Below are 22244 nucleotides of genomic sequence, written 5' to 3' on the forward strand. Positions count from 1 at the left end.
CGATAATTCATATACTTCTTGTCGGACTATACTTAGGTATAAGAATGTATTTATTTTTCGTTACATATTCTGACATATTTATTATTTATTTAGTAACTCTTTTATAGCTTCACGCATCTACCACTTTTGGAAATTTATGTAGATGTCCTATCAACATAGTATGTCAACGTAAGATTATAAAAACAGTAATTACCGTCAACCGTTATTTGCGAAATTATAAACTATCGAAAAATTGTGAACCGACATGTTCTGAAACGCAAAAATTTACCATAGAATTCAAAAACTTAGTCGTGAAAACTTAGGCTCTATAAAAATATAATTTATGCGACCGCAGCTACAGATTAAGTGAGTTTAGGTTAGCTTAAACCTGAAGGGTAAGACCTGAAGAAACGGTCATTGGCCGCTAATGCATAGAGATGTGCTTCTCGCCGTCTCGTTAGACGTGGTTAACGCCTTTAATAGCCTGCCGTTTGAGATGTTAAGAGAAGCACTCCGATATCACAGAGTGCCTCTTTATCTCCGGCGGCTGTTAGAAGACTACCTCCAGGATATAAAAGTTTTATGGATTGGGGGGGCGGACCGATCAGTCGAAGAAGGGGTAGCGGGGTTCCACAGGGGTCGGTGTTAGGAAACATAATATATGGGAATCCTTTCACTACAAAAAGTAAATAGAAATAATTAAGCAAAATAATAAGTTTAATAAACTTTGTTTTGTTCATTTTCAAAACAAATTAATATAAATATTAAATAATAATTATAAATAGACATTAAAAAAATAATTTGCTATTTTGCGTCTGTTCTAGGGACATTACAGTTAAATACTTGTTTGAAAGTAGGGGCAAACCTATTGTTGTGCTTTACTATGCACGAGAAAATAAAATAAATACAGGTTATTTATTCCCTCGAAGAGGATCGAAACCTGTACAAGTATATACTGTGTTGCCGCCAGCGCCACAATGATGTCAATATGTATTTGTCTTTCAAATGTTGAATATAAATTATTAATTCATATGAAGTAGTGCTTAAAAGTATAACTTTAAGTAATATTAGATTATTGTTTAGTTGATATTGATAATCGATTCTAAAATATAATGGAATCAAATTAAAATTATGTTCTTAAATATATATTAATATATGTATAGCAGCTTCTAAGCAAGTTAAATCAATAATAGTCGCGAATATTTTTTTTTACTAAAATTAACGACATGTAAAAGTGCTAAATATAGGTCTTCAAATAAAAAACAAATTTTCAACTTTAATAATATGTTTATTATCATGGTATACACCAAGACGCTTCCATTCCTATTACAGTCAGTTGCGTGTAACAGAGAATAAGACTTTACATATTGTATAAAAATAGGACTGTACGAGTCCTGCTAGGACTCGGAAATGCACGTATAATGAGAAAGGAAATGGAAATTAAACTTTTCCTTTACACTGCTAAAATGCAATGACGAAGTATATGTGCCACTCTTTAAGCTATACAATTTTCTAGATTGCACATGATTTTATTAAAATATGCAAACCTGCTTACAATTGCTGAATTTTGTACAATGACTATTAACTATGCATATCACCTGTGTCTCTCTGGAAAATTAACTCCTATTTGAGGCATTAAATAAATACAAAATCGAGAAATAAGCAGCAGATTGAGAATTCTATTATTATAAAAAAATAAAATTGGTAAAATTGGCAATAAAATTGGAAAAATATAAAAAAAATAATATTATTGGTCTAAAATCTGTACATTAACAAATAATTCGACAGACTTGGTAATAAATAAATTTACTATACAGTCTCACTTACAAAACACAGTCACTATATAATTAAAGGTCTCAATTCGACATCAACGATCCTCGCTTATCACTTAAGATACAACCACAGCACTGTTTGTCACTTACACTGTACAGTAACGTCTAGATCGGCGTCCACGGAAGGATAAGTCTACGGCTATTTACATGTGGCATATGAGTGGGGGCGCTATATTTACAAGGTGTGGAGGGCGAGGAGAGTCGGCTAGGTGGGCGGCGCGCGGCGGTCGTAGTCGCGGCGGTACACCTCGCGCTCGTACTCGCGCTCGTCGTACGGGTAGTCGGGCTGCGCCGCGTAGCCGCGCCACTCGTCGGGGTAGGGCCGCACCGGCGGGAAGCCCATGCCGCTGGCCATGGCCGCGCCCTCGTAGTACCCGCTGTACGCCGTGTGCGCGCCCATCCCGGCGTAGCCTCCGAACCTGTGTCAAACGTCACCTTACTACAACAACTATAATGCACGTATGGGTGTACCCACTAAAAGTTGCAAGTTAATAGGTGGGTAGTGTAAGAAAATTGAATTACCGTCTCTTGTCGTGCGGGCGCGGCGCGTTGCGGTCGCCGCGGTACTGACGCGGGCCGGGGTAGGCGGGCGGCGTCCAGGCGGGGTGCGCGGGGTGCGCGGCGTGGTCGGCGTGCGCGTGCGGCGCGTAGGGCGGCGGCGGGCGCACGCGCGGTGGGCCGGCGCCGCCGCTGTCGCGCCGCGTGCGTGAGCGCTCCCGGTCCCGCTCGCGGTCCCTCTCGCGGTCCCTGTCCCGCTCGCGGTCGCGGTCCCTGTCCCGCTCGCGGTCACGGTCCCGATCCCGGTCCCGATCGCGGTCCCGCTCCCGCTCGCGTTCGCGCTCCGACCGGCTCCGCTCTCTGTACATCAAATCATCTCGCTTCAAGCTCCCTTCCCTATCTCTGCGATCCTTGCTCTTGTGTTTATGTCTGCTGATACGGAACAAGCGAGATGGTGATGAACGGGAATGTTAGCGATGATCAAAGTTACGAAATAAAAATTGTGTTAATAAAATGAAAAGAATAAGCGAGGAATGATTGCAGCCAATGAAATTAGATGTTTTTGGGTGGGGAGACATGACAGTGACTAACCTCTCGTGACGTTTGTTTTCATTAGGTTCAGGATCACATTCGCCCTCTTCCAATTTTCTTTTCACGCCGGAGACGTGTGGTGACTTCTCATTGCTTTTGTCTAATTTGTCTTTGGCTATTTTCGGCCTCTTTTCTTTTCTATCATGATCATCATGCTTCCCTTCTTTTTTATGTGATTTTATGTGATTATTTGAATTATTTACATTGTTCTTCAAATTAGACTGGAAATGATATAATATAATTAGAGAAATATAACATATACACGATAGAATTATAACAAAATATAAAATTTAGAGGCCGCCGTTGACTTCCGGCACTCAACGCACAAAGTCTAGAAAATTCGACAATAAGTGTGGAACAGAGTCCTAATTAAATAATAATAAAAAAAATATATATATATTTAAAATTTTAATATCCTGCATACCTTATTTTCTTTATGTTTGCCATCCTTTTTAGTATCAACAGTTTTCTTAAGACCATATTTATATAGTCTATACAATTGCTTGGCATCAAAATTCGTAAATTTTGAGACAAAATACCAGAGATTACTCCTCCATTCAACTTTTTTTTCAGGATCAGGATACTCCGACAAACATATATCTATTTGGTTTCCTATTTGGGTAAGACAGGATCTCGTTTTCGATACTTGTTCAGATTCCGACAAGGTTTGGTCTGGGTTGTCCAGTGCTCTTAGCGCTTTCTTAACCGGTCTCATTTTTTCTTTACACTATGACAAAAAGAAATCTTATAAAATATAAAAATGTAACAGAAAAATATTTAGGGTCAAAAAAAAATTAATGTAAAACCAAGTCCAAGCGTTCATCACCAACTTGATCATACATTTTTACCCATCGCAAACTAAGCCACGCCGATATTCTTATATTATGGTTGTTACATAAGTTGTATATTATGGTTGTTTTGTTTTTAGCCCTACCCAACAAACGACAAAAGGGATTACGGTTTATTAAAATAAATGCTACACCTAATATAAAATATAAAAATAATGTGTTACGATGAAGAATTGTTTAGTTACAACAATCTCATTTTTATAAAAACTATGTGTCGATGTATATGATACCCATATACTATATAATATCTAGAATATGTACTGATATAAGAATAATCTATATATATAAAAGGACTTGTCCTCACTGACTGAGGCAAGACGCACGCACAGCCTTAACCGCTGATGGTAGAAACGTTAAATTTGGACAAAAGTTTACTTTCGTAATCTGGACATCCACTAAGAAGGGGTTTTGAAAAATTTTAACCCTAAAGGGGTGAAATAGGAGTTCAAAGTTTGTATGGGAAAAAAATTTAATCGGCACCGATTTTTATAAAATTTGAAATTTAGATTTTTAAAAGTATTTAATTGAACACGTGTTTTATCGTTTTCTAGAATTCTCCCCCTAAGGGTGCAAATAAGGGGTTGAAAGTTTGTTTGGAAAAATCTTTAAAACGCCACCGATTATTATAAAATTTTAAATTTAGATTCTTAAAAATATTTAATTGAACATGTGTTTCATGGTTTTCTAGAATTCACCCCCTAAGGGTGCAAATAAGGGGTTGAAAGTTTGTATGGAAAATTCTTTAAATCGCCACCGATTTTTATAAAATTTGAAATTTAAACTCTTAAAAATATTTCATTGAAGACATGTTTCATGGGTTGTTAAAATTCACCCTTAAATACGCAAGCGAAGGTGCGCGCGTCCGCTAGTATAATAATAATTTAAACTTTATAATACTTATTACAGTCAATCCTTAAGCAGCGACAGATATTAATAAACATTTTAAATATTACAGATATTAATAAACATTTTAATATACCTCTTCAAAAACAGATGGATCTAAATCTCCTAAAACTTCTAAAGCTCTGGGTTCATTATTGGCTGTAAAATGCATAGGACCCACAGGCTTCTTACGACCCTTTACTTTATCGCCTTTTGATCGATCTTTGCCCTCTTTCTTTGTGCGTTTTTTATCCTTTTCCTTTCTATCATTAGATGTTTCATCATGTGTTAACACATCTTCCATTTTTGATTTACCCTAGAAAAATATAATAATGTAAAATCAGCTTTACGCTGTTTTCCGCACACAGCAGAGTAGGCAGAGGGAACCTAGCGTTAAGACATATATATTTTTAAGTGAATGTTTTGCTTAGCATATTCGAGTTTAAGTGAATGTACAGTTAAAACTTTCCATTGAAATCCAAATTGGGGAGAGGCGCTACACCTTGTCAATTAGAGATCAAACGGGATCAAACCATTGGGTTAACTATTGTCTGAAGTCAGACACTCTTCCATTGTACCACAATGGCGTCATTGGGTAATGAGAATAAAAAAATAGAAATGGAATAGTTTGGACATTAATGATAATGTTGCCAACTATCAAAGCACATTAAGATTTTTTTGAATAGCAAAACTACTCAAAGCTGAAATTGTAAATTACCTTATCTTTATCATTTCTTAAGTTCTTCTTCTTATCATCTCCAGAAGTCATATCCTCTTCAACTACGTCTTTTGTTACTGGTTCCTTATTTCCCTTTTTCATTCTCGGTTTCCGTTGTTTTTGTTTACCATTCTTCTGATCTAACAATTTCTTGATAAGTTTCAACAGATATTCGGCTCTGGATTGTAAATGCTTCCCCTGTGGCTTTTTATCTTCATTAGTGAGGATTTTGTCTCCAATACCAAATGATGAGTCCATTTTGATAGCCTCCCATGACCCCATCCCATATTGATAAATACCAGCCAACAACTTGGAATCATCTTCTACACCCCATTCAACGTCAAAATTGGCGGGCCTTGTCCTTATAATAAATATAAACGAATTTATTATTGAAATATAATATAACAATAGTCGTACATGTACAGGGGCTAATAATTTTTAAATTATAATATTTGATGAAATAATTATTAATATATAATTATTACCTGAAATCCAATTGCCATTTTAATCTTTCCTCTTTAGTTTGTGGCAAGAACTCATCCAGAGGTGCAAGTTCATTTTGACATGCTGCCATTGTTTTAGCATTTACTGGCACACCACCCAACTTAAATGTCTTTCTTGCATTTTTACGTCCATCATTTGCCTCATCTTAAAATTTAATGTATATACTTTCAGATAAATACATAAAATATAAAAAGAACAAATATAAATAAAAAAAATAACATACTGTTAGTTTCAGAAGTATCATTTATAACAGCCTTGCATCTCTCTTGCAGAATTTCTCCTAATTTTTTTAGATCAGCTAAAGGTTTTTCTTGTAACTCAGCATCACATGCAATACTGTCGAGATGTTTTAAAGGTGCTGAAAACTTTTTGTAACTCTTGACAAATCTTCGAATCTGAAAAAAGAAAAATTACAACGATAAAAATAATTAAAATATCTGTCTTGAAGCAGTGGAATAGCGTGCGATTGAAACACGATTGTTAAGAGTTCGATCTCAATTAGGGACTATGATTATATTTTAAAAAATCCTCTCTTTGGTAAGATTATGCACAAAGTTGAGCCACTTATGCTATGTCTATTAATATTTGACTAAAAGTGGGGGACTGGACGTTTTAGTCTAACTTAGTTTCATCTACCAAAAAAAATCACAAAAAATTCATAATAGCCATAAAGACTGAACACCAAAATATATAAAGCGATATCTATTTATTATAATTAATGATTTTTTTGTTAAAAGACAGGGCGCACCTCTTGGTCAGTGAACCCCTTGATCTTCTCGCGGTGCGAGGCGGGCGGGCGGCCGCGCTTGCGGGGCCGGTCATCGTCGGCACTCATGTCCGCGTCGGAGGCGTCACTCTCGGCGTCGCCCTCGCCCTCGCCGTCGGCCCCATCCGCCCCCTCCGCGCCGTCGCTGGTGCCGCGGCCGCGACGCTTCCTTCCGCCTGCGATAACATATCAAGCAATTAGAAGTGTGACGAGGCCAGGCGAGCAGGGGCACAAAGTGTGCTACAAAATCGACTGGTTGTGAGTTCGATCCCCATTCGAGCGCTGCGTTAAGTCCCGCCACTCAACACGCAATGCCTCCAGAATTCGGCGGAAATTGAGGAAACGGAGTGTCTTAACACGATGTTCAATCTGTCTACCCTGATGTGTGCAGGATACATTTCTACATACATACAAATATACAACAACAATAATAACATACTACATACATATTAGATCTTTACCATCATAAATCTTATTTGCCATTCTTTCATCACTCATTCGTTCAATGTGCCCAAACGCACACAAATATAAACGTAAATAAATATTTCACTTCGAGTCGCGATCGAGCCCACAACCGTCGCGCTACAGACACACCCTTGTGCCGCTGCGCCACGACGGCCTCAATTACAAGTACTCACTTCCATCTGCACTGTTCTGCTGCATATTTTTTCTTCGTGGTGGCAAATATAAATCTTCCATTTCCTTGTTTTTTTCTTGCTCAGCTATTGTTTTCCTTACATTCTCAGGTATAATATCGTCCTAGAACAGAAAAATATCATAATTTAAAAAATGATGAGATTTTCGACCTTTACTTGTCTCTCACATATAGGATAGTATATATATAACCTAGATATATATAGAGATATTATAATTTTTTTAGGAATATCAAGCTTATTCCCTACCAGGCTACAGACATAAATGTAATTTAAATTAGAACATCACCCTGAGTGAAAATCACATCAGCAACTTATTTATTCTTTATAAAATATTTCTTCTTTTCCTTCTTTGATTTCTTCGCTTGACACCAGTGTCGAGGCAAAGCGCGGCAGAGTTCCGCCATTCAACATGCAATGTCTTCAGAATTCGACGGAGAGTAGAGAACAGAGTGATTTAACATTAGGTTCCCTCTGCCTACTGTGGTGTATGCGGGATACATGGTGAAGTTGATTTTATATGTTCTTTATTTATCTCTATTTCATCACTCAGTTCTTGAAATGTCTTACCCAGTCTTTGCCCTCCTCTTCCGCCCCTTCTTTCTTAACTTCCATCACAGCTTTTTCTTCATCAAATGCAAAACTAGCAACTTTAAAAGCCGAAAGTAATTCATCTCCCACCATTGATGGACCTTCATCTCTAGTTTCTGCTCTTTGCAAAATTTCATCAATATCACACTGAAAAAGATAAAAATAATGGTTTAGTTAATAAATAAAAAATATTAAGTTTAAAAAAATGAATGAACTTTGGTTTACATACACTAAAAAACGTGAAAAAGCTGCATTTCTACGTAAATTGTCCTAAATAATACTTACGACAGGTTCCTCTTCATTTTCATCGTCGTCTTTAAAAAGTTCCTCAGCACCAAACTTCAATATTGCATTTAAGTCTTCTTTATTGAAAGGATTATTAGCATTTGTACCTGACGCATCCCGTTTGTTGAGTACAGTTCGTCCAGTAGTGTCCATACGCTGAATTACTAAGTGATCAAGTACCATTTTTCTCTTAGCCCTTTCTACTATATCTTCTTCTACAGATCTAGCTGTTACCAACCTGTAAATATTGACCTGCGAAACATGTCACATAAAGTATTCCAACAAAAAACATATTGAACAAAAAACTGTTTCGATAAAACAATAAATACTAATTAAAAACATAAATTTTTTATTTTATATAGACAACCAAATACAGCAAAACAATAAAAAATTATTGATACCTGATTTTTTTGTCCTATACGATGCGCGCGAGCTTGCGCTTGCAGGTCATTCTGTGGATTCCAATCTGAATCAAATATTATCACAGTATCAGCTGTTGCCAAATTTATGCCGAGACCTCCAGCACGCGTTGATAACAAGAAACAAAAATCTTGAGACCCTTCAGCATTGAAGTGGTCCAATGCCTGTTTTCTTATTTCACCTTTTATACTTCCATCAAGCCTTTGAAATGGAAAATGTCTCCTTTGTAAATATTCTGCCAGTATATCCAACATTCTAACCATTTGAGAGAATATAAGAACACGATGTCCTGTTTCTTTTAGCCTACATAATAATTTGTCCAATAATAGTAATTTCCCAGAGCCTCTTAAAAGTTTCTAAAACAAAAAATTGTATTTCAGTATGTCTCAAAGAAGTTTACGTTTATTAGGAATTTTAAAGGATATTTTATTAAGTTAATATGCAAGTACCTCAACGGCATCAGTGGTAGCTAAGGACGCACGAGATTCAAAGTCCTCAGGTTTTGTCAAAAGTGCATGGTTGCAGCATTTTTTCAATTCTATAACAATATTAATAAATGTATTTATAGATCCCTTCACACCCTTTCTCAAGGCACTATAATTTTTTGTAAGAATCCACTTGTAGTATTGTTTTTGTATTGATGTCATTTCTACTCTTAGAATTTGTTCTACTTTAGCAGGTAGAGATTTCTCAACATCTTTCTTCTGCCTTCGTAATATAAAAGGCTCCAATTGTTTATGTAACTTTTCATATCCTTTAATTGCTGCATCTTCATGATCTTTTTCAAATTCTTCCCATGATTCAAATCTAAAATTATAAATTGGATTTAAGCTAATAAGTTCATAATTTTTACAGAACTTTGTTAATATAAAATACACTTACTTATAAGGCATGATAAAATGTAAAAGTGCCCATAATTCTTTAAGTGAATTTTGCAACGGTGTGCCAGTAACAAGAAGCCGATGATTTGTATCAAATTCCTTTAAAGCTTTATACAGAAGCGAATCATCATTCTTTAATCTGTGAGCTTCATCAACTAGCAGACAGGCCCAGCTAAAAGACCTTAGAAATTGTCTATCTTTTAATAAAATCTCATAAGTTGTTAGTATTGCATTAAATTTTAGCCTTTTTGAAGTAGCAAAGCTCCATTCAAATTGTCTGATCTGCGAAAATATAAAATAATATTTTTAAAGGCATATTTGTATTTCTTGTGTATTTTGTTGCTATTTAATTAAGATAGAAGAATAGTACTAGGTACTTTTCTCATATAAAGCCTAGCACAATTCTTCTAGAATAGAATACTTACAATATTTCGGCTTGTAACATCACCAATATAGGTAACGACGTTAATATCGGGTGCCCATTGTACGAATTCTCTTTGCCAAGCAGTCATGGTACTAAGCGGTACCACACAAAGAAATGGTCCATAGAGTTGTTGAGATTTAAAAAGGTAATATAAGAAGCATATAGTCTACAAAAGAACATACAAAAAAATTGTTTAATCAAATGTTACCAAAAAACATTTTTGTACTTATTATAATAGTGCTGCATTGTAAATAGTAAAAAAAAATTGAAAGGAAAGACTTACTTGAATAGTTTTCCCTAAACCCATTTCATCAGCTAATATAACTGAATTGTCTTTACACCAGGAATGTATTAACCAATTTAATCCATCCATTTGATAATCTCTCAAAAAATAAGTCTGAAATTATACAACAAATATATTTTTTGTTAGAAATTCATTTATAACACTAGAACTTTTTAATTTTTATTTTGTGTTTATTAGAAACATATTTTATATAAATAGTAAATATCTTATCTACAATACCTGGTCCTTGCCCAAGTATTCGGGCTGTTCTTTTACTTGGTGAAATTTGGGCCTTCTTTTTAATACTGGACAATGTCTTGATGGTGTTGTCTTTGCAGCTTCTCTACTTTTAAAATGTTCAACTTCTACAGGCCATCTTTTTTCAATAAGTGTAGAGTCTTCCCATGTTGCATCTGCATATGGCAATGATTCCCATTTGCAAAAGTATTCATGGGCAGTTCCACCACCCTCTAACTCACGGGTTTGTTCAGCTAAAATATAATATATTACTTGTTATGATAAATTTGAATCCAACAGCATATGTTTCAGTTTCTCACAACAATAAAATTAATTGACGGAATTCAACGCCGCGCTTTGTTTGTTGTCAGAACAAGGAAATGAAAAAAAAGGAATAGGCGCGAGTCAAAAGCGAGACTTAAACCCACAACTGTCTTGGGGGAATGAATTATTATTTATTAATATTTTCATACCTTCACTCTGGCACCAAGGCAAAAACCCAGTGTCGCTACCACTCAACAGGCAATACCTCGAAAAATTCGGCGGTAGAGGGGAATTGAGTGTCTTAACACTAGGTTCCCTCTGCGTAATCTGCTATATGCGGAATACAGTGTGAAGCTGATTATTATTATTAAATCATAATAATTAAAATGTACACTGAGACTAGTCTTTAAATTTAAATCAAATAAAGTCTTTTACCTATTATCCTTTCAACATAGTTATAGGTTTTAACTAATTCCTGTTGCAATTCTGCTTGACACTCAAAATAATCAATATCTTCAGGACCTGCTTGTCGTCTCCACCATGACAATTCTGCCTCCTTTTTAATATAATTTTCCAATTTCTTTAAGCCTTTTACTTTTTGTTCATTAAGTGACTTCTCTGACTCCCATGTATTATGGATGTGGGACCATCCTTTCCATTTTATCAGGTACTGAGGTTCGGTTGTTTCTTCATCATTAGGATCACAACCTTCATTTGGATCACCATGTTCCTCGACATAATAAACTGTAGTCACATTTCCAATGACTGGACAATGATAAGAAGACATTAGCTAAAATTTAACACTACATTGCAAAACAATGCTACAATTATAAGTAACCTATTTTGTTTGAAATAAATATACAGATGAATCGAAAAATAATATAAGTAAATAATCTTCTTCACAAAATCAAAAATAATAATAAATTTAGAAATCAAATTTAATTTTTCTAAACGAATTTAGGGTACACGATAACGATACGATTTACACTTATATAGTATATCGCCAGACAACGTACCTCCTTTCTTTCCACGTCTGATTCCAAGAACCCTTTCAATAGTTTCACTATGATCTTCCGGTTCTGGTTCAACATCACCCTCACCATCAACTCCATCCACTTCAACCAGATCTGAAGAGTCGGTTTGTTCATCACTGGCCTCTTTATAGCTTACTGCCGCCCCTGTACGTCGTGTAGCTGTCCGACTGCGTTATTAGAAATAATTTTACTAAGAATTTCAAACAGTTTTATACTAAAAATGACTGTGACTAAAGTCGTTTAATACTTTGGTTACACATTTTTGCCGCATATAGCAAGGTAGGCAAGAGAACATAGTGTTGAGACTGTCTGCACATTCTCCGCTTACCATCCATTTTGAGAGATATTGGGTGATTGATTGGCAGAACTTCATGTTGGTGCATTTAATCGCATTAAAAGAGGAAACAAAGATATTAATTTATTTAAATGTATATTTTCATGTTTTCGCCCCGGTGTCGAGTCAGAGCGCGGCGTTGAGCTCCACCACTCAACACGCAATGCCTCCACAATTCGGCGGAAAGTGGGGAATGGAGTGTCTTAACACTAAGTTCCCTCTGCCTACCCTGATGTGTTCGGGTTCAAGTGTGAAGCTGATTTTATAAAAATATTAAAATAAAATATTCTTAAACATCTCGCTTCATCCCGCATATAGCAGGGTGAGAATCAGCGTTGCCAGATTTTTTCTGGATGAAAAGCGGGATTTTAAGATTTTAAATAAAACAGCGGGACACTTGCGCCAAAAGCGGGACAAAAAAATAATAATAAGAATTTAATTTATTTTTTATCTATTTATTGAAGTTTGAAATATAGCTTCAATTGGTAATATCTAACACCATTTGAAGCTTTATAAATACGCGTTGTTTTGGTTTACCATATTTAAGGCAGTTAAGTATTCAGAATAATTATACATAACTTACGAATATAATTATTTATATGAAATTATTTGTATATATTTATTTGTATGAAATATATATATATATATATATATATATATATATATATATATATATATATATATTTATTTGTATGAAATTATTAGTAACTAATTAAAATTTTAAAGTAATACAAAGGGTTTTTCACAGTACGTAGAATAATCCGTGAAAAGCGAGACATTGCCTGTCCCGATCGGTCTAAAAATCGGGACGTCCCGCCAAAATCGGGGCGTCTGGCAACGCTGATGAGAATAGAGAACCTAGTGTTAGGACATTCCATCCGCTTTTCGCCCGAATTCCAAATATTTCATATAGACTAGCGTGAATAAACGCCGTGCTTTGTTTCAAAAGAGTGTGAAAAAATCCCTATCCAGAAAAAACATATTGAATATTACTACTTTTTTATCGTCATAAGCTGGTAAACAATACGACTGATTAATAATTATAACCATTAAGCACCATAATAGCGCAGTGGTTAATATTTTACAATATTAACCCAACATTCATATGGATTCAAGGTGTGCTCAAAATAATATATAGTAACAGGATAGGTTTTTACATTGACATAGTGAAAAGTTATCTATTAATACTTTACAATTGAGTGCAATGATTATTCATCAATGTTATTATTACTAAAAGTTTTAGTATTGTGCAAGATTTGACTTTTTATATAAGTTGAATTCATCAACATTAGTGATAACTTGATGAGTAATAAACAAACGCTATGCGGGGCTTCACCCGGCACCGACAGTATTATCTCAATGGTATTAAAATATCGAACGCCTTAAAACTGTACTACGAATATCTACGTCTTTCTAAGGAGATTGAATTAAAAACCCATTCAAAAATCTTTTAAAAACAAGCGAATCATCTATAGAAATTGCAAGTTTATCAGTAATTACAGTCAGTTACATAACATCAGACTTCGTAGTCAGCCGTCATATAAATTAAACGCCATGAGCGCCATCTTGAAAGTGCGCATGACAGACGTCAACCCGATTTAGAGCAAATGTATTGCCTACTGCAAATAATATAATCTTAGTAATAAAATTTTAATGGTGTAATATTATCATTTAAAATTTGAGTATAAAAATAAATTCTCTAAGTATATACTTTTTAAGATTTAATTGTAAATAAGTTTAGTGATATAAAACAAAAATTTAGATATGTAAAATTTTAAAAATATAATGTTTAACTATATTTTTTTTTATTATTGAAAATAATAACGTTTTTATTTAAAACAATATTTGAAAATAAAAATGTTTTATTAAACTTGATTCGTTATTTTTTTAATCGATTTAATTTTTAACATAGGTCATATGAAAATGGCAGCAAAATTATTTCGCTGATCATAATACTACTTGCGCAAGCGCTATTATACTTATTCTTTTTATTCACACTCTAATATTATATTATATTCGTCTGGGAAGCCAAAAAGCCGAAACGATCTTAGCTTACAGTCTAAAACAAAAGGTAAAGAACCGCCAACGTGATTAATCTCGATGTTTGTAATTGTAATAATGTATCAGATTAGAGACTGGTACTCATAATCATGATAGTTATCGTCGTGGTTTCATAAGAATAAGATCGATTCTTTAAGCCGTTGTCGTGCAGTTGGGTCTGTCTAGAGTATGCTTAGCGTTGCTAGATGTCCCTTATGTCCCCCCAACAATTAAATGTCCCGATCTGGAAAGCAGTGGCGTAGCAGGGCAAAATAAGGGTTATTTGGCGCCCCTCTATGAGCGGCGCCTGGGACATTATGACAGTTATTGGAATGACATGCTGCTCAGCATTTCATGGTAACTTAACAAACCTGTGCTTTTTACCATGGAGTAGATGTCAACAGAACGTTTTCTAGCAAAACAAACAGCCGTGGATGGCGATCGTTACAGTATTTCGTAAGTGTATATGAAAATGACGACTTTTAGCAAGGTCACTAAGAACCACCATCAGAGGCAGAGGAAGCCTAGTGTTACTTATACCTCTACACTTTCCGCAGTATTCTAGAGGCATTGCATGCTGCACTCAACGCCGCGCTTTGCCTCGACCCCAGAGCAAAAAATATTTAATTTTACATATCCTCAAATAGGAATCAAACCCAAACCTGTCGCGTTTACAATCACTCGTTTGTGCCCCTGCACTACAACTGGTATCAATATTTCAATATTTATTGAATACATAAATTTTAATTATAATCTGCGACTATTGTCACACATTGTTAGATGTGGCCTCTGAAGAAATGTGTGTGCTGTGAAATTACAAGTTACACCAAGAATTGTTATGTTCAATTAACTTATGATTTTGCTTAAAACAATCATGCATACCTAATATGTCTGTACATTAATAAGTGTAATTTTTCCAAATAATATAATACTACTTTAAATTCAAACTTCTACATTACCTTCTAGTTTCTTCATCTGAAGCCTCTGAACTTTCATCTTCATCACTAGTAAACCTTCTTCTTCGTGCTGGTTTCTTTTTTCTTAGAGGTACACTTCTTTGGCCTGGTCGTTTTGAAGGTGGGGGTGGGGAACCTTTTAGATCACTATCACTATCTGAGGTATCTGAATTCCATGAATCACTATAAAAATAACAATATGATTACATCATTTTTTTTTAAAATATAATATTATTTTATATAACTAAATAGCAGATTTATACCTCTTTTTCCTACTTTTTCTATTGTGACTTCTCCCTTTCTCACTAGAATCACTATCAGCAAGTTTAAGCCTGTCTGGTTCTTTTCTTGATCGTCCTGACCTTCTAATACCAAACATATCAGGATTGTCTTCCCATAAATCAGATTTAATTTTACCATGATGATTTCTAGATTTGCGTTTTGTGATAGAATCATCTGAAGAATCTTTATCGGTTAGGTGATCTGATTTTGAAGAATTGGCATTACTGTGTTTTGGAGATTTAGTGTCATCACTTAGATGGGATCTGTCAGCATTGGACGATTTTTCTGACCCTGACCTACCTGCTGACCCTGATCCAGAAGAACTTGAACCACTATCACTGTTAAAAATAAAATATAATTAATAAAAAAATTAAACTATTAACAATGACGTTCCAAAAAATACAAAATACTCCCATACCTGTCACTCCCTGAACCTGAACCACTAGAATCACTTTTCTCTCCTTTTTCACTCACTGAATCACTTCCAGATTCATTCATGAAGCCCTTCTGAAACAAAATAGTATTAATTTATTTAAGTTATCAGTTGCACTTTTTATTAAGTGATATTAAATCACTATTTAGAGATTTTTATTATACTAAAATTTTGTATTGAAAAGCATTAATAACTTCAATAAATATAAATAATATAATATAAAATAGTTGCATCACATGTGAATTGCATCCTTAATTTTAAAAAAATATATTTACTGTTCAAATAAAACATTTTTTGTTTCAATAAAACATAATAGGACTAAATTTAACCAAGTTAAATAAAAATAATAACAATATTTTTTGAAGTTTAAAGAAAAACAATAGTAAAATAATAAAGAAAATTACACAAAAACACAATAGTGAGATTTTTTATACTCTGAATAGTGAGAATAAGAAAAGAAATGCATGATCCTGAAATATAGTTCAACTAAGTACATGAATAAAAAAATGCTTATATGTTTCTTAATGCATTTTTTAAATAATTATTAGCCAAAATATTTAAAATATATAACTGAGAAATTCATTGCATAATATTAAACAAAACCTACCAGTTATAGAAATTTAAGAAAAATATTAAAAACATAACCTCAAATGCTTCTCTAAACTATAACAACACCTGGTAAGACCAATTTTCAAAGCTAAATTGCAAAAATGGGTCCATTCCCAAAAACACTTTACATGGCCTCTAATGAAAGATTACGTAACAAAGAAACGATGGAAAAGCATTATTCGATGGAACAATTAAATTTTAATACATAAAAACAACAAAATATATTGTAAACAATCGTAGAAAGCGATTTATTCACTATTACGTCTTAAAATTTCTTCGTTTTTAAAGGCCACACCCACAGCTTCTAGAACATTCACCACTTAATTAAAGCCCGAAAATAAGAATATTAAGGAATTATACACGAAAACAATGCTATTAAAGCTTATAAAACACTTACCAAGAGCATTTTGTTGAATTTCTAACGAACACACTGTATTACAAATAATATCGCACGGAAATAATGAAAAAGTTTTCAATTCATTTAATATAAAAATATTTAAACACTTGTTGCGAAATTTTTTGAATTAATTTTAATTAAACCAATAAATTTAAAAAATATCTTTTGCTGCAAAATCTTGTCAAGCGACGCCATTTTGTCGTCGCGTGAATTCTGGTGACGACGGATACAAAAAATTAAAAAAATTGCAACAGATATTTAGTAAAAACAACGTAAACAGAAACAGCAAACACTAAGAAATTAAAAATGAAACTTTAGATCCGTCGGAAATACTCCGTCCTATACAGAAATTGATTAGAGCACCGCGCACTACCAGCGAAACTCGAAAGCTACAGCCATATTGCCACAGCTTTAGGTCTGACATGAAATGTTAGAAAAATCAAGAGAGAATGTGGCCAGCCTTTAATAATAAAAGGTGACGCTATTTCCGCTATTGAAAAATTTTGACAAAGTATTGTATTTATTATAATTTAAATTGTTTTATATATTATTTATTACTTATTGTTTAAAATTATCAAATATATTAAGCGTGATATAGTAAAGACAAAACCAAGAAAAAATATTATTATTTATATTCGTTTGATTTAAATAAAAATTTACAGTCAAACGTTTTCCAAAATTTATATGACAATCATAACAATTAATAACATAAAGAATGGAAGTCTAGTTCAATTAATTACCGTAGTGGTTGTTAGCTTTGTTGACAAGAGAATAGGTACTTAGCTTAGCACGGAGTGCCAAACACTACGGTCTCCACATACCTCTAACGCCTCGTCCGCTGTCAACGTTATTTCTCTTTCATCCTTCTTCTGTAACACACATTTCACTGCCGTATAACAACATCGCCACCAACACTGCAATGTGTACAAACGTGCACTTGTGCTAACGTTTCAAACTCTCATCAATGCAGCTAAGGCAGCGTTAACTCTGTTACCGGTAGCAATACGCCTTTCCACATCCATTTCGTATCCTCCATCTTTACTGGACATATTTCTCAGATATACCATTTCATTCCCTTGTTTTAATATCTTACCATTTACACTGATCTTGCATTCTGTCCTTTCATCATTTCTTTGAAATACCAGAACTTTTGTCTTAGACCATTATCTTTACACCCTTCTTACAGAGTAGTGACCAATGCCTGCAACTCGCATTCTGAGGATGCCCTGCATCATCTGCGTATAACGGTGAATTTACATTCAGTTACTTTTACTCTCATGTCAATTTATTTGATTCTTTAAAGACAGCTAACCAATTACAAATTGAACAACCAAGCTGAAAGTGCGCAACTTTGTTTAACACCCGATTAGATGTGAACTAGCTTCTATTCACACGCAGTCTGAAGCAAGGGTCCGCTCACATTGTACCGGGGAAGAATCTGGAATAATTTATTTCTCATCACGCTGCCAAACGCCTTTTCCAACTCTACAAAAACACAGAAAACATTTTGGTGAACGGCCAAGATTTCCCCTGACTATGCGGTGGGGGGAGATTTGATAGACACCCTTTTCCAGGTCCATAGCCTCCTTGAGCCACCTTCAACAGCCTTTCAGATCTCTCTTGCATTCTTCTCGCTAATATTTTAGCCTAAACTTTACTACTCAGGCTAATCAAACTGATTAGCTAGCCTTATAGCTTGCGCAGTCCAATGAACTTTTGCTGTTATACAAAGTCACGATTACTGCACCTCGCAAATCATCTGGGACCCTTGATTTCCAGTATAAATTTTACTTTTCAATCCTGCTATGCTTTCTTTTTTCTGTCTAGAACATATTTCACTTTATCATATCACCATTCGTCGCGCTTTTTGCTAAAGCCTCTTTTCTGTTACCACATATACCCACCACATACGTACATCTGTCACTGCTTCCTTCATATAATTGCTAAGGCTCTGCCAGCATACTTCAATATTTACATTTTCAGATTCACTGCTGTCTAGATTCTTCGACACTCTTGATATTCCTCTGTTCGATGAATTTAGAACTTTCCTATGTGATAATTCGACTCCAAATGTGGAAACCTCTTGCGGCTGCATCAACCTGCGAACAGACCCCTTATTCTAGCAACGGACGTTCTTCATTCTTTTTCTTGCAAATTTCCATATTTTTCATTCATTCTCTCGTTACCATACTGACTACACCTCGCTCGCTTTCTGGTACGCCGGCCCAGAAAGCAATCCGGCCGCTTAGTAAATCGGTCGTATTATTGCCCTTTCATATCCAGATCCATCACATCTAATAACTTGTCTTCTGTTCCATTTTTCCTCTTACATTTTATGTAGTAATATGTAGTTGCATTCTCCACTTTCCGACATATCGGACATGGTCACATTCGTCGCCACTTGACACACCAGCGGGGACGGCCTTACAGTATAGTACGGCCTCGTGAAGTACACGTGGCGGATTTGCTGGCAGGAGTCTCTGCGGATAAGAGTTACTTACATCGTTAACCCCCAGTTGATTGGATATGTACATTTTTAGTAATCAACGTTCGGATATGTACAACCATAAAATATAGATTGAACACAAACATTTTGTAACATAATCTGTGACAAACTATATAGTATATGCACCGAATTTTATCTGCTACTCCCTATTTTCTGTTTAGTGTTTTCTGTAGCCTAGCCTAACCAATAACCATAATTATTACCAAAACTTCAAAAGTCAAATGTCATGAGTCTGTCTCTTTAACTACATATTTGTAATTTAACATAATATAAATGTGCACTTTTGTCAATTTCTATGATATTTATATTGAATAATTCATTTTACAAGTTACTCAAGAGTAACAAGTGAGTAATACATATTAAATAAAGAGCAGTATTGATTTTCAAACGAATTCAAAAATGTCGAAAAGAGGAGCTTCGGTTGCATTCGATGATAATGTTAAAAAGAAACCGGTGAAAGAAGGCAAAAAACATTCATTGGACTCTGATGAAGAAGATAGTGCTGCAGAAGAAGAAAAGCATAATGTCCTTAATGCTGATGATATAGAAGGCGAAGAAGAAGGTGTTGGAGGATTAGAAGGTGAAGTAAGTACCTTTACATTTCAAAAACGAAAGATTTTTTTAGCTTCACCTATAGAAGGCAGAGGGAACCTGGGAACCTAGTAGAGAGACACTCCATTCCGAATAAGACAGTTTTCCTTTAGACCCTTTCCCAATTTTAGCTAAATTCTGGGGGCATTGTGTATTGAATGACGGAAGTCTACGCCAAGCTTTGTTTGACACCAGAGCCAAAAAATGAAAATATGAAATATTTCATTTTGAGTAGGAATCTAACCCACAACCTGCTGTGTGTTGCACATTTGTGCCCTGCATCACAACTGGCTTATTCATTGAACAAATTATACTTATAAACATAAAATATTGATTATATTTAAAGGTTACAATCACTCCATTTAATATGAAAGAAGAATTAGAAGAAGGCCATTTTGATGCACAAGGCCATTATCACTGGAAAAAAGAAACAGAAATCAGAGATGGGTGGCTTGATAACATCGATTGGGTTAAAATAAAAGGAAAACCTGAAGATAAGTATAAAATCTTTAAGGAAGATGTTGAAAATAATTCTTCAGACGATTCAGATACAGATGAAGAAAATATAGAGAAAAAATATGATATAATTGCAAATTATAAAGAAATATTACAGTTTATGAAATCAAAAGAAACTATTGCTAAATGTTTGCAGCGGCTTGGTAAGATCTTTAAAATAGAAAAATGATACTGTTTAGTGTTATTTACTAAAGTTAAGCAGATAATATTTTACAAAATTAGAAGAAAGTCAAATTAAATTCAGTTAAAAATGATAAGTGAGTTAAGTTAAACAAAATGTGTAGCTTCATATTTTGAAGGTATATAAACTAGTGTCATGACACTGTGTTTTATAAATTTTGGAACTTGTTGGGTAGCATTCCCAGGTTAGAGACCAAATCTACAATGATTGCTTTTACAATCAGAAGCTGTTCCACTGTGCAATGATGGGCGCTGACTATGTTAATTATTTTCCGAAAAAATTGGCGAACTCATTGTAAATTTTATGTATTGTTACTTTTATTATTCTGCATGGTAAACAGAAGGAACTTAATGTTATGACACTCTGTTCACCACTTTCTATCGAAGGCATTGTGTCAATGCCACAATTTTATTACTCTGCACTTTAGCATTATTCCTCTCTTCTTTGTTTCAAATAAACCTGCCAAGGGTTAGAAGTAATAATACCATAATTGCTAACAAATTTATTTATATAGTTTATTAATTGGCTAAAAATTTCCACTTTCTTTTATTTGCTATTTTTATTTTAGGCACCAGCTCAAAAATTTCAAGTTCTGAGCGCTGGAAAAGAAAGAAAGCTGGTATTATTGATGAAAATAGTAAACATGTCACTAGAATAACAGAACTTGCTAATCAAATATTGACAAAAGAAGGAAATATGGATATTTATCAAGAAACCTATGAGGTAATTAATGATATTATTTCAAAGAATAAAGCTAAAAAAGGAGATGCCCAGTTGGATATGTATGCAGATGATTTTGATGAAAAGGAAAAAATGAGCATAGATGATAAAAATCAAGGACAATCACAAAAAGATAGTGAAACTAAAACTGAAACACCAGAATTGAAGTGGGAATTCAAATGGAATCAAGATAATGATGAAATTTCAGGTCCGCATTCCACAGAACAAATGCATAAATGGTCCACAGATGGTTACTTCAAGACTGGTGTATGGGTCAGAAAGCATGGTGAAGATAGTCAGTTTTATAGCTCTAATAGAATTGACTTTGAACTGTATATGTAGTTACATTTATAATAAACAAATAAATAAAAAATAAAAAGCATATTATTTCTTGCATCTTTAGTTAGTAAAACAAAAATACAAATTTTAGTAAAGTTCATAAAATAAAAATACAAGTTTTAGTTTTAAAATAAAAGAAAAAACAAAGGAAATTATGTTTTATTTTATAATTTAATTTTGTTTATAATATTAATGATGTAGGTAACTACATCATTCAAAATTATCTATTTATAAGGTATTCCTGATATATTAAAATATATAAAAAAATAATAATTAAAATTACAATCACAATGGGAAAAAAAAACATAGATTAATGATGTATATAGATCACAATACATCCTATAACAAAATAAAAATAACATAATTTACACATATTTAAAAAAAATACAAATAGTTTATAAAAGGGGCTGTTGATTTACTTATATGTTTGATTTATTTATTTACACAGTTTAAAGATCAACAAGAGTAATAATTACTTATATTTGTGTATTATATATTTATGCAACATTTAGTAAGTTATTGCAATTCAATGTATGGTGATTTTTTTGTCATTGAATTTATCGCGGAAGCTATCAACGTATCAAGTGAGATTAGATTCTGACAGATTATTATACAGAGCGTTTTTGTCATCACTACTTTAAATTACACCA

At 34.0% G+C, this 22244-nt stretch overlaps 2 protein-coding genes across 6 annotated transcripts; one reads left to right on the forward strand and one right to left on the reverse strand.

The window, feature by feature from the left end:
• Nucleotides 1-1246: 1246 nt before the first annotated feature.
• Chd1 (chromodomain-helicase-DNA-binding protein 1) lies at nt 1247-16882 on the reverse strand. Of its 5 annotated transcripts, none has more exons than XM_085192111.1 (24): nt 16742-16882; nt 15721-15809; nt 15284-15640; nt 15024-15203; nt 11673-11857; nt 11092-11421; nt 10396-10646; nt 10156-10269; nt 9874-10038; nt 9450-9730; nt 9017-9374; nt 8549-8923; nt 8148-8399; nt 7842-8009; nt 7257-7377; nt 6601-6794; nt 6076-6247; nt 5834-5996; nt 5349-5709; nt 4728-4946; nt 3325-3627; nt 2901-3121; nt 2334-2669; nt 1247-2230 (listed from the first exon to the last, which is right to left on the reverse strand). In XM_085192111.1, exons 1-24 carry the CDS (start codon nt 16748-16750, stop codon nt 2017-2019), a joined length of 5418 nt encoding a protein of 1805 aa, XP_085048237.1. In that variant the 5' UTR covers nt 16751-16882; the 3' UTR covers nt 1247-2016. The 5 variants fall into 5 exon arrangements, with proteins under 5 accessions (XP_085048237.1, XP_085048234.1, XP_085048233.1 ...); XM_085192108.1 differs by having other exon boundaries at nt 2334-2738; XM_085192107.1 differs by having other exon boundaries at nt 2334-2741.
• A 2522-nt stretch (nt 16883-19404) lies between these two features.
• holn1 (CD2 antigen cytoplasmic tail-binding protein 2 homolog holn1) lies at nt 19405-21639 on the forward strand. Its single transcript, XM_085190857.1, has 3 exons — nt 19405-19832; nt 20185-20497; nt 21104-21639. Exons 1-3 carry the CDS (start codon nt 19647-19649, stop codon nt 21595-21597), a joined length of 993 nt encoding a protein of 330 aa, XP_085046983.1. The 5' UTR covers nt 19405-19646; the 3' UTR covers nt 21598-21639.
• Nucleotides 21640-22244: the final 605 nt, after the last annotated feature.

The sequence above is a fragment of the Heliconius melpomene genome, chromosome 10 (assembly GCF_056956725.1).
Source record: "Heliconius melpomene rosina isolate 202511_hmr_F chromosome 10, ASM5695672v1, whole genome shotgun sequence".
Taxonomy (NCBI): Eukaryota; Metazoa; Arthropoda; class Insecta; order Lepidoptera; family Nymphalidae; genus Heliconius; species Heliconius melpomene.

What these genes read in the sequence shown, in the direction of transcription:
- Chd1 (XM_085192107.1), bottom strand. An exon ending in TGATACTTCTGAAACTAACA is followed by an intron (nt 5,997 to 6,075) that starts GTATGTTATTTT and finishes TTAAATTTTAAG; the next exon opens with ATGAGGCAAATGATGGACGT. An exon ending in AAATGGCAATTGGATTTCAG is followed by an intron (nt 5,710 to 5,833) that starts GTAATAATTATA and finishes ATTTATTATAAG; the next exon opens with GACAAGGCCCGCCAATTTTG.
- holn1 (XM_085190857.1), top strand. Translation starts at nt 19,647, where the DNA reads ATGTCGAAAAGAGGAGCTTCGGTTGCATTCGATGATAATGTTAAAAAG. An exon ending in TTGGAGGATTAGAAGGTGAA is followed by an intron (nt 19,833 to 20,184) that starts GTAAGTACCTTT and finishes TTATATTTAAAG; the next exon opens with GTTACAATCACTCCATTTAA. An exon ending in TAAATGTTTGCAGCGGCTTG is followed by an intron (nt 20,498 to 21,103) that starts GTAAGATCTTTA and finishes TTTTTATTTTAG; the next exon opens with GCACCAGCTCAAAAATTTCA.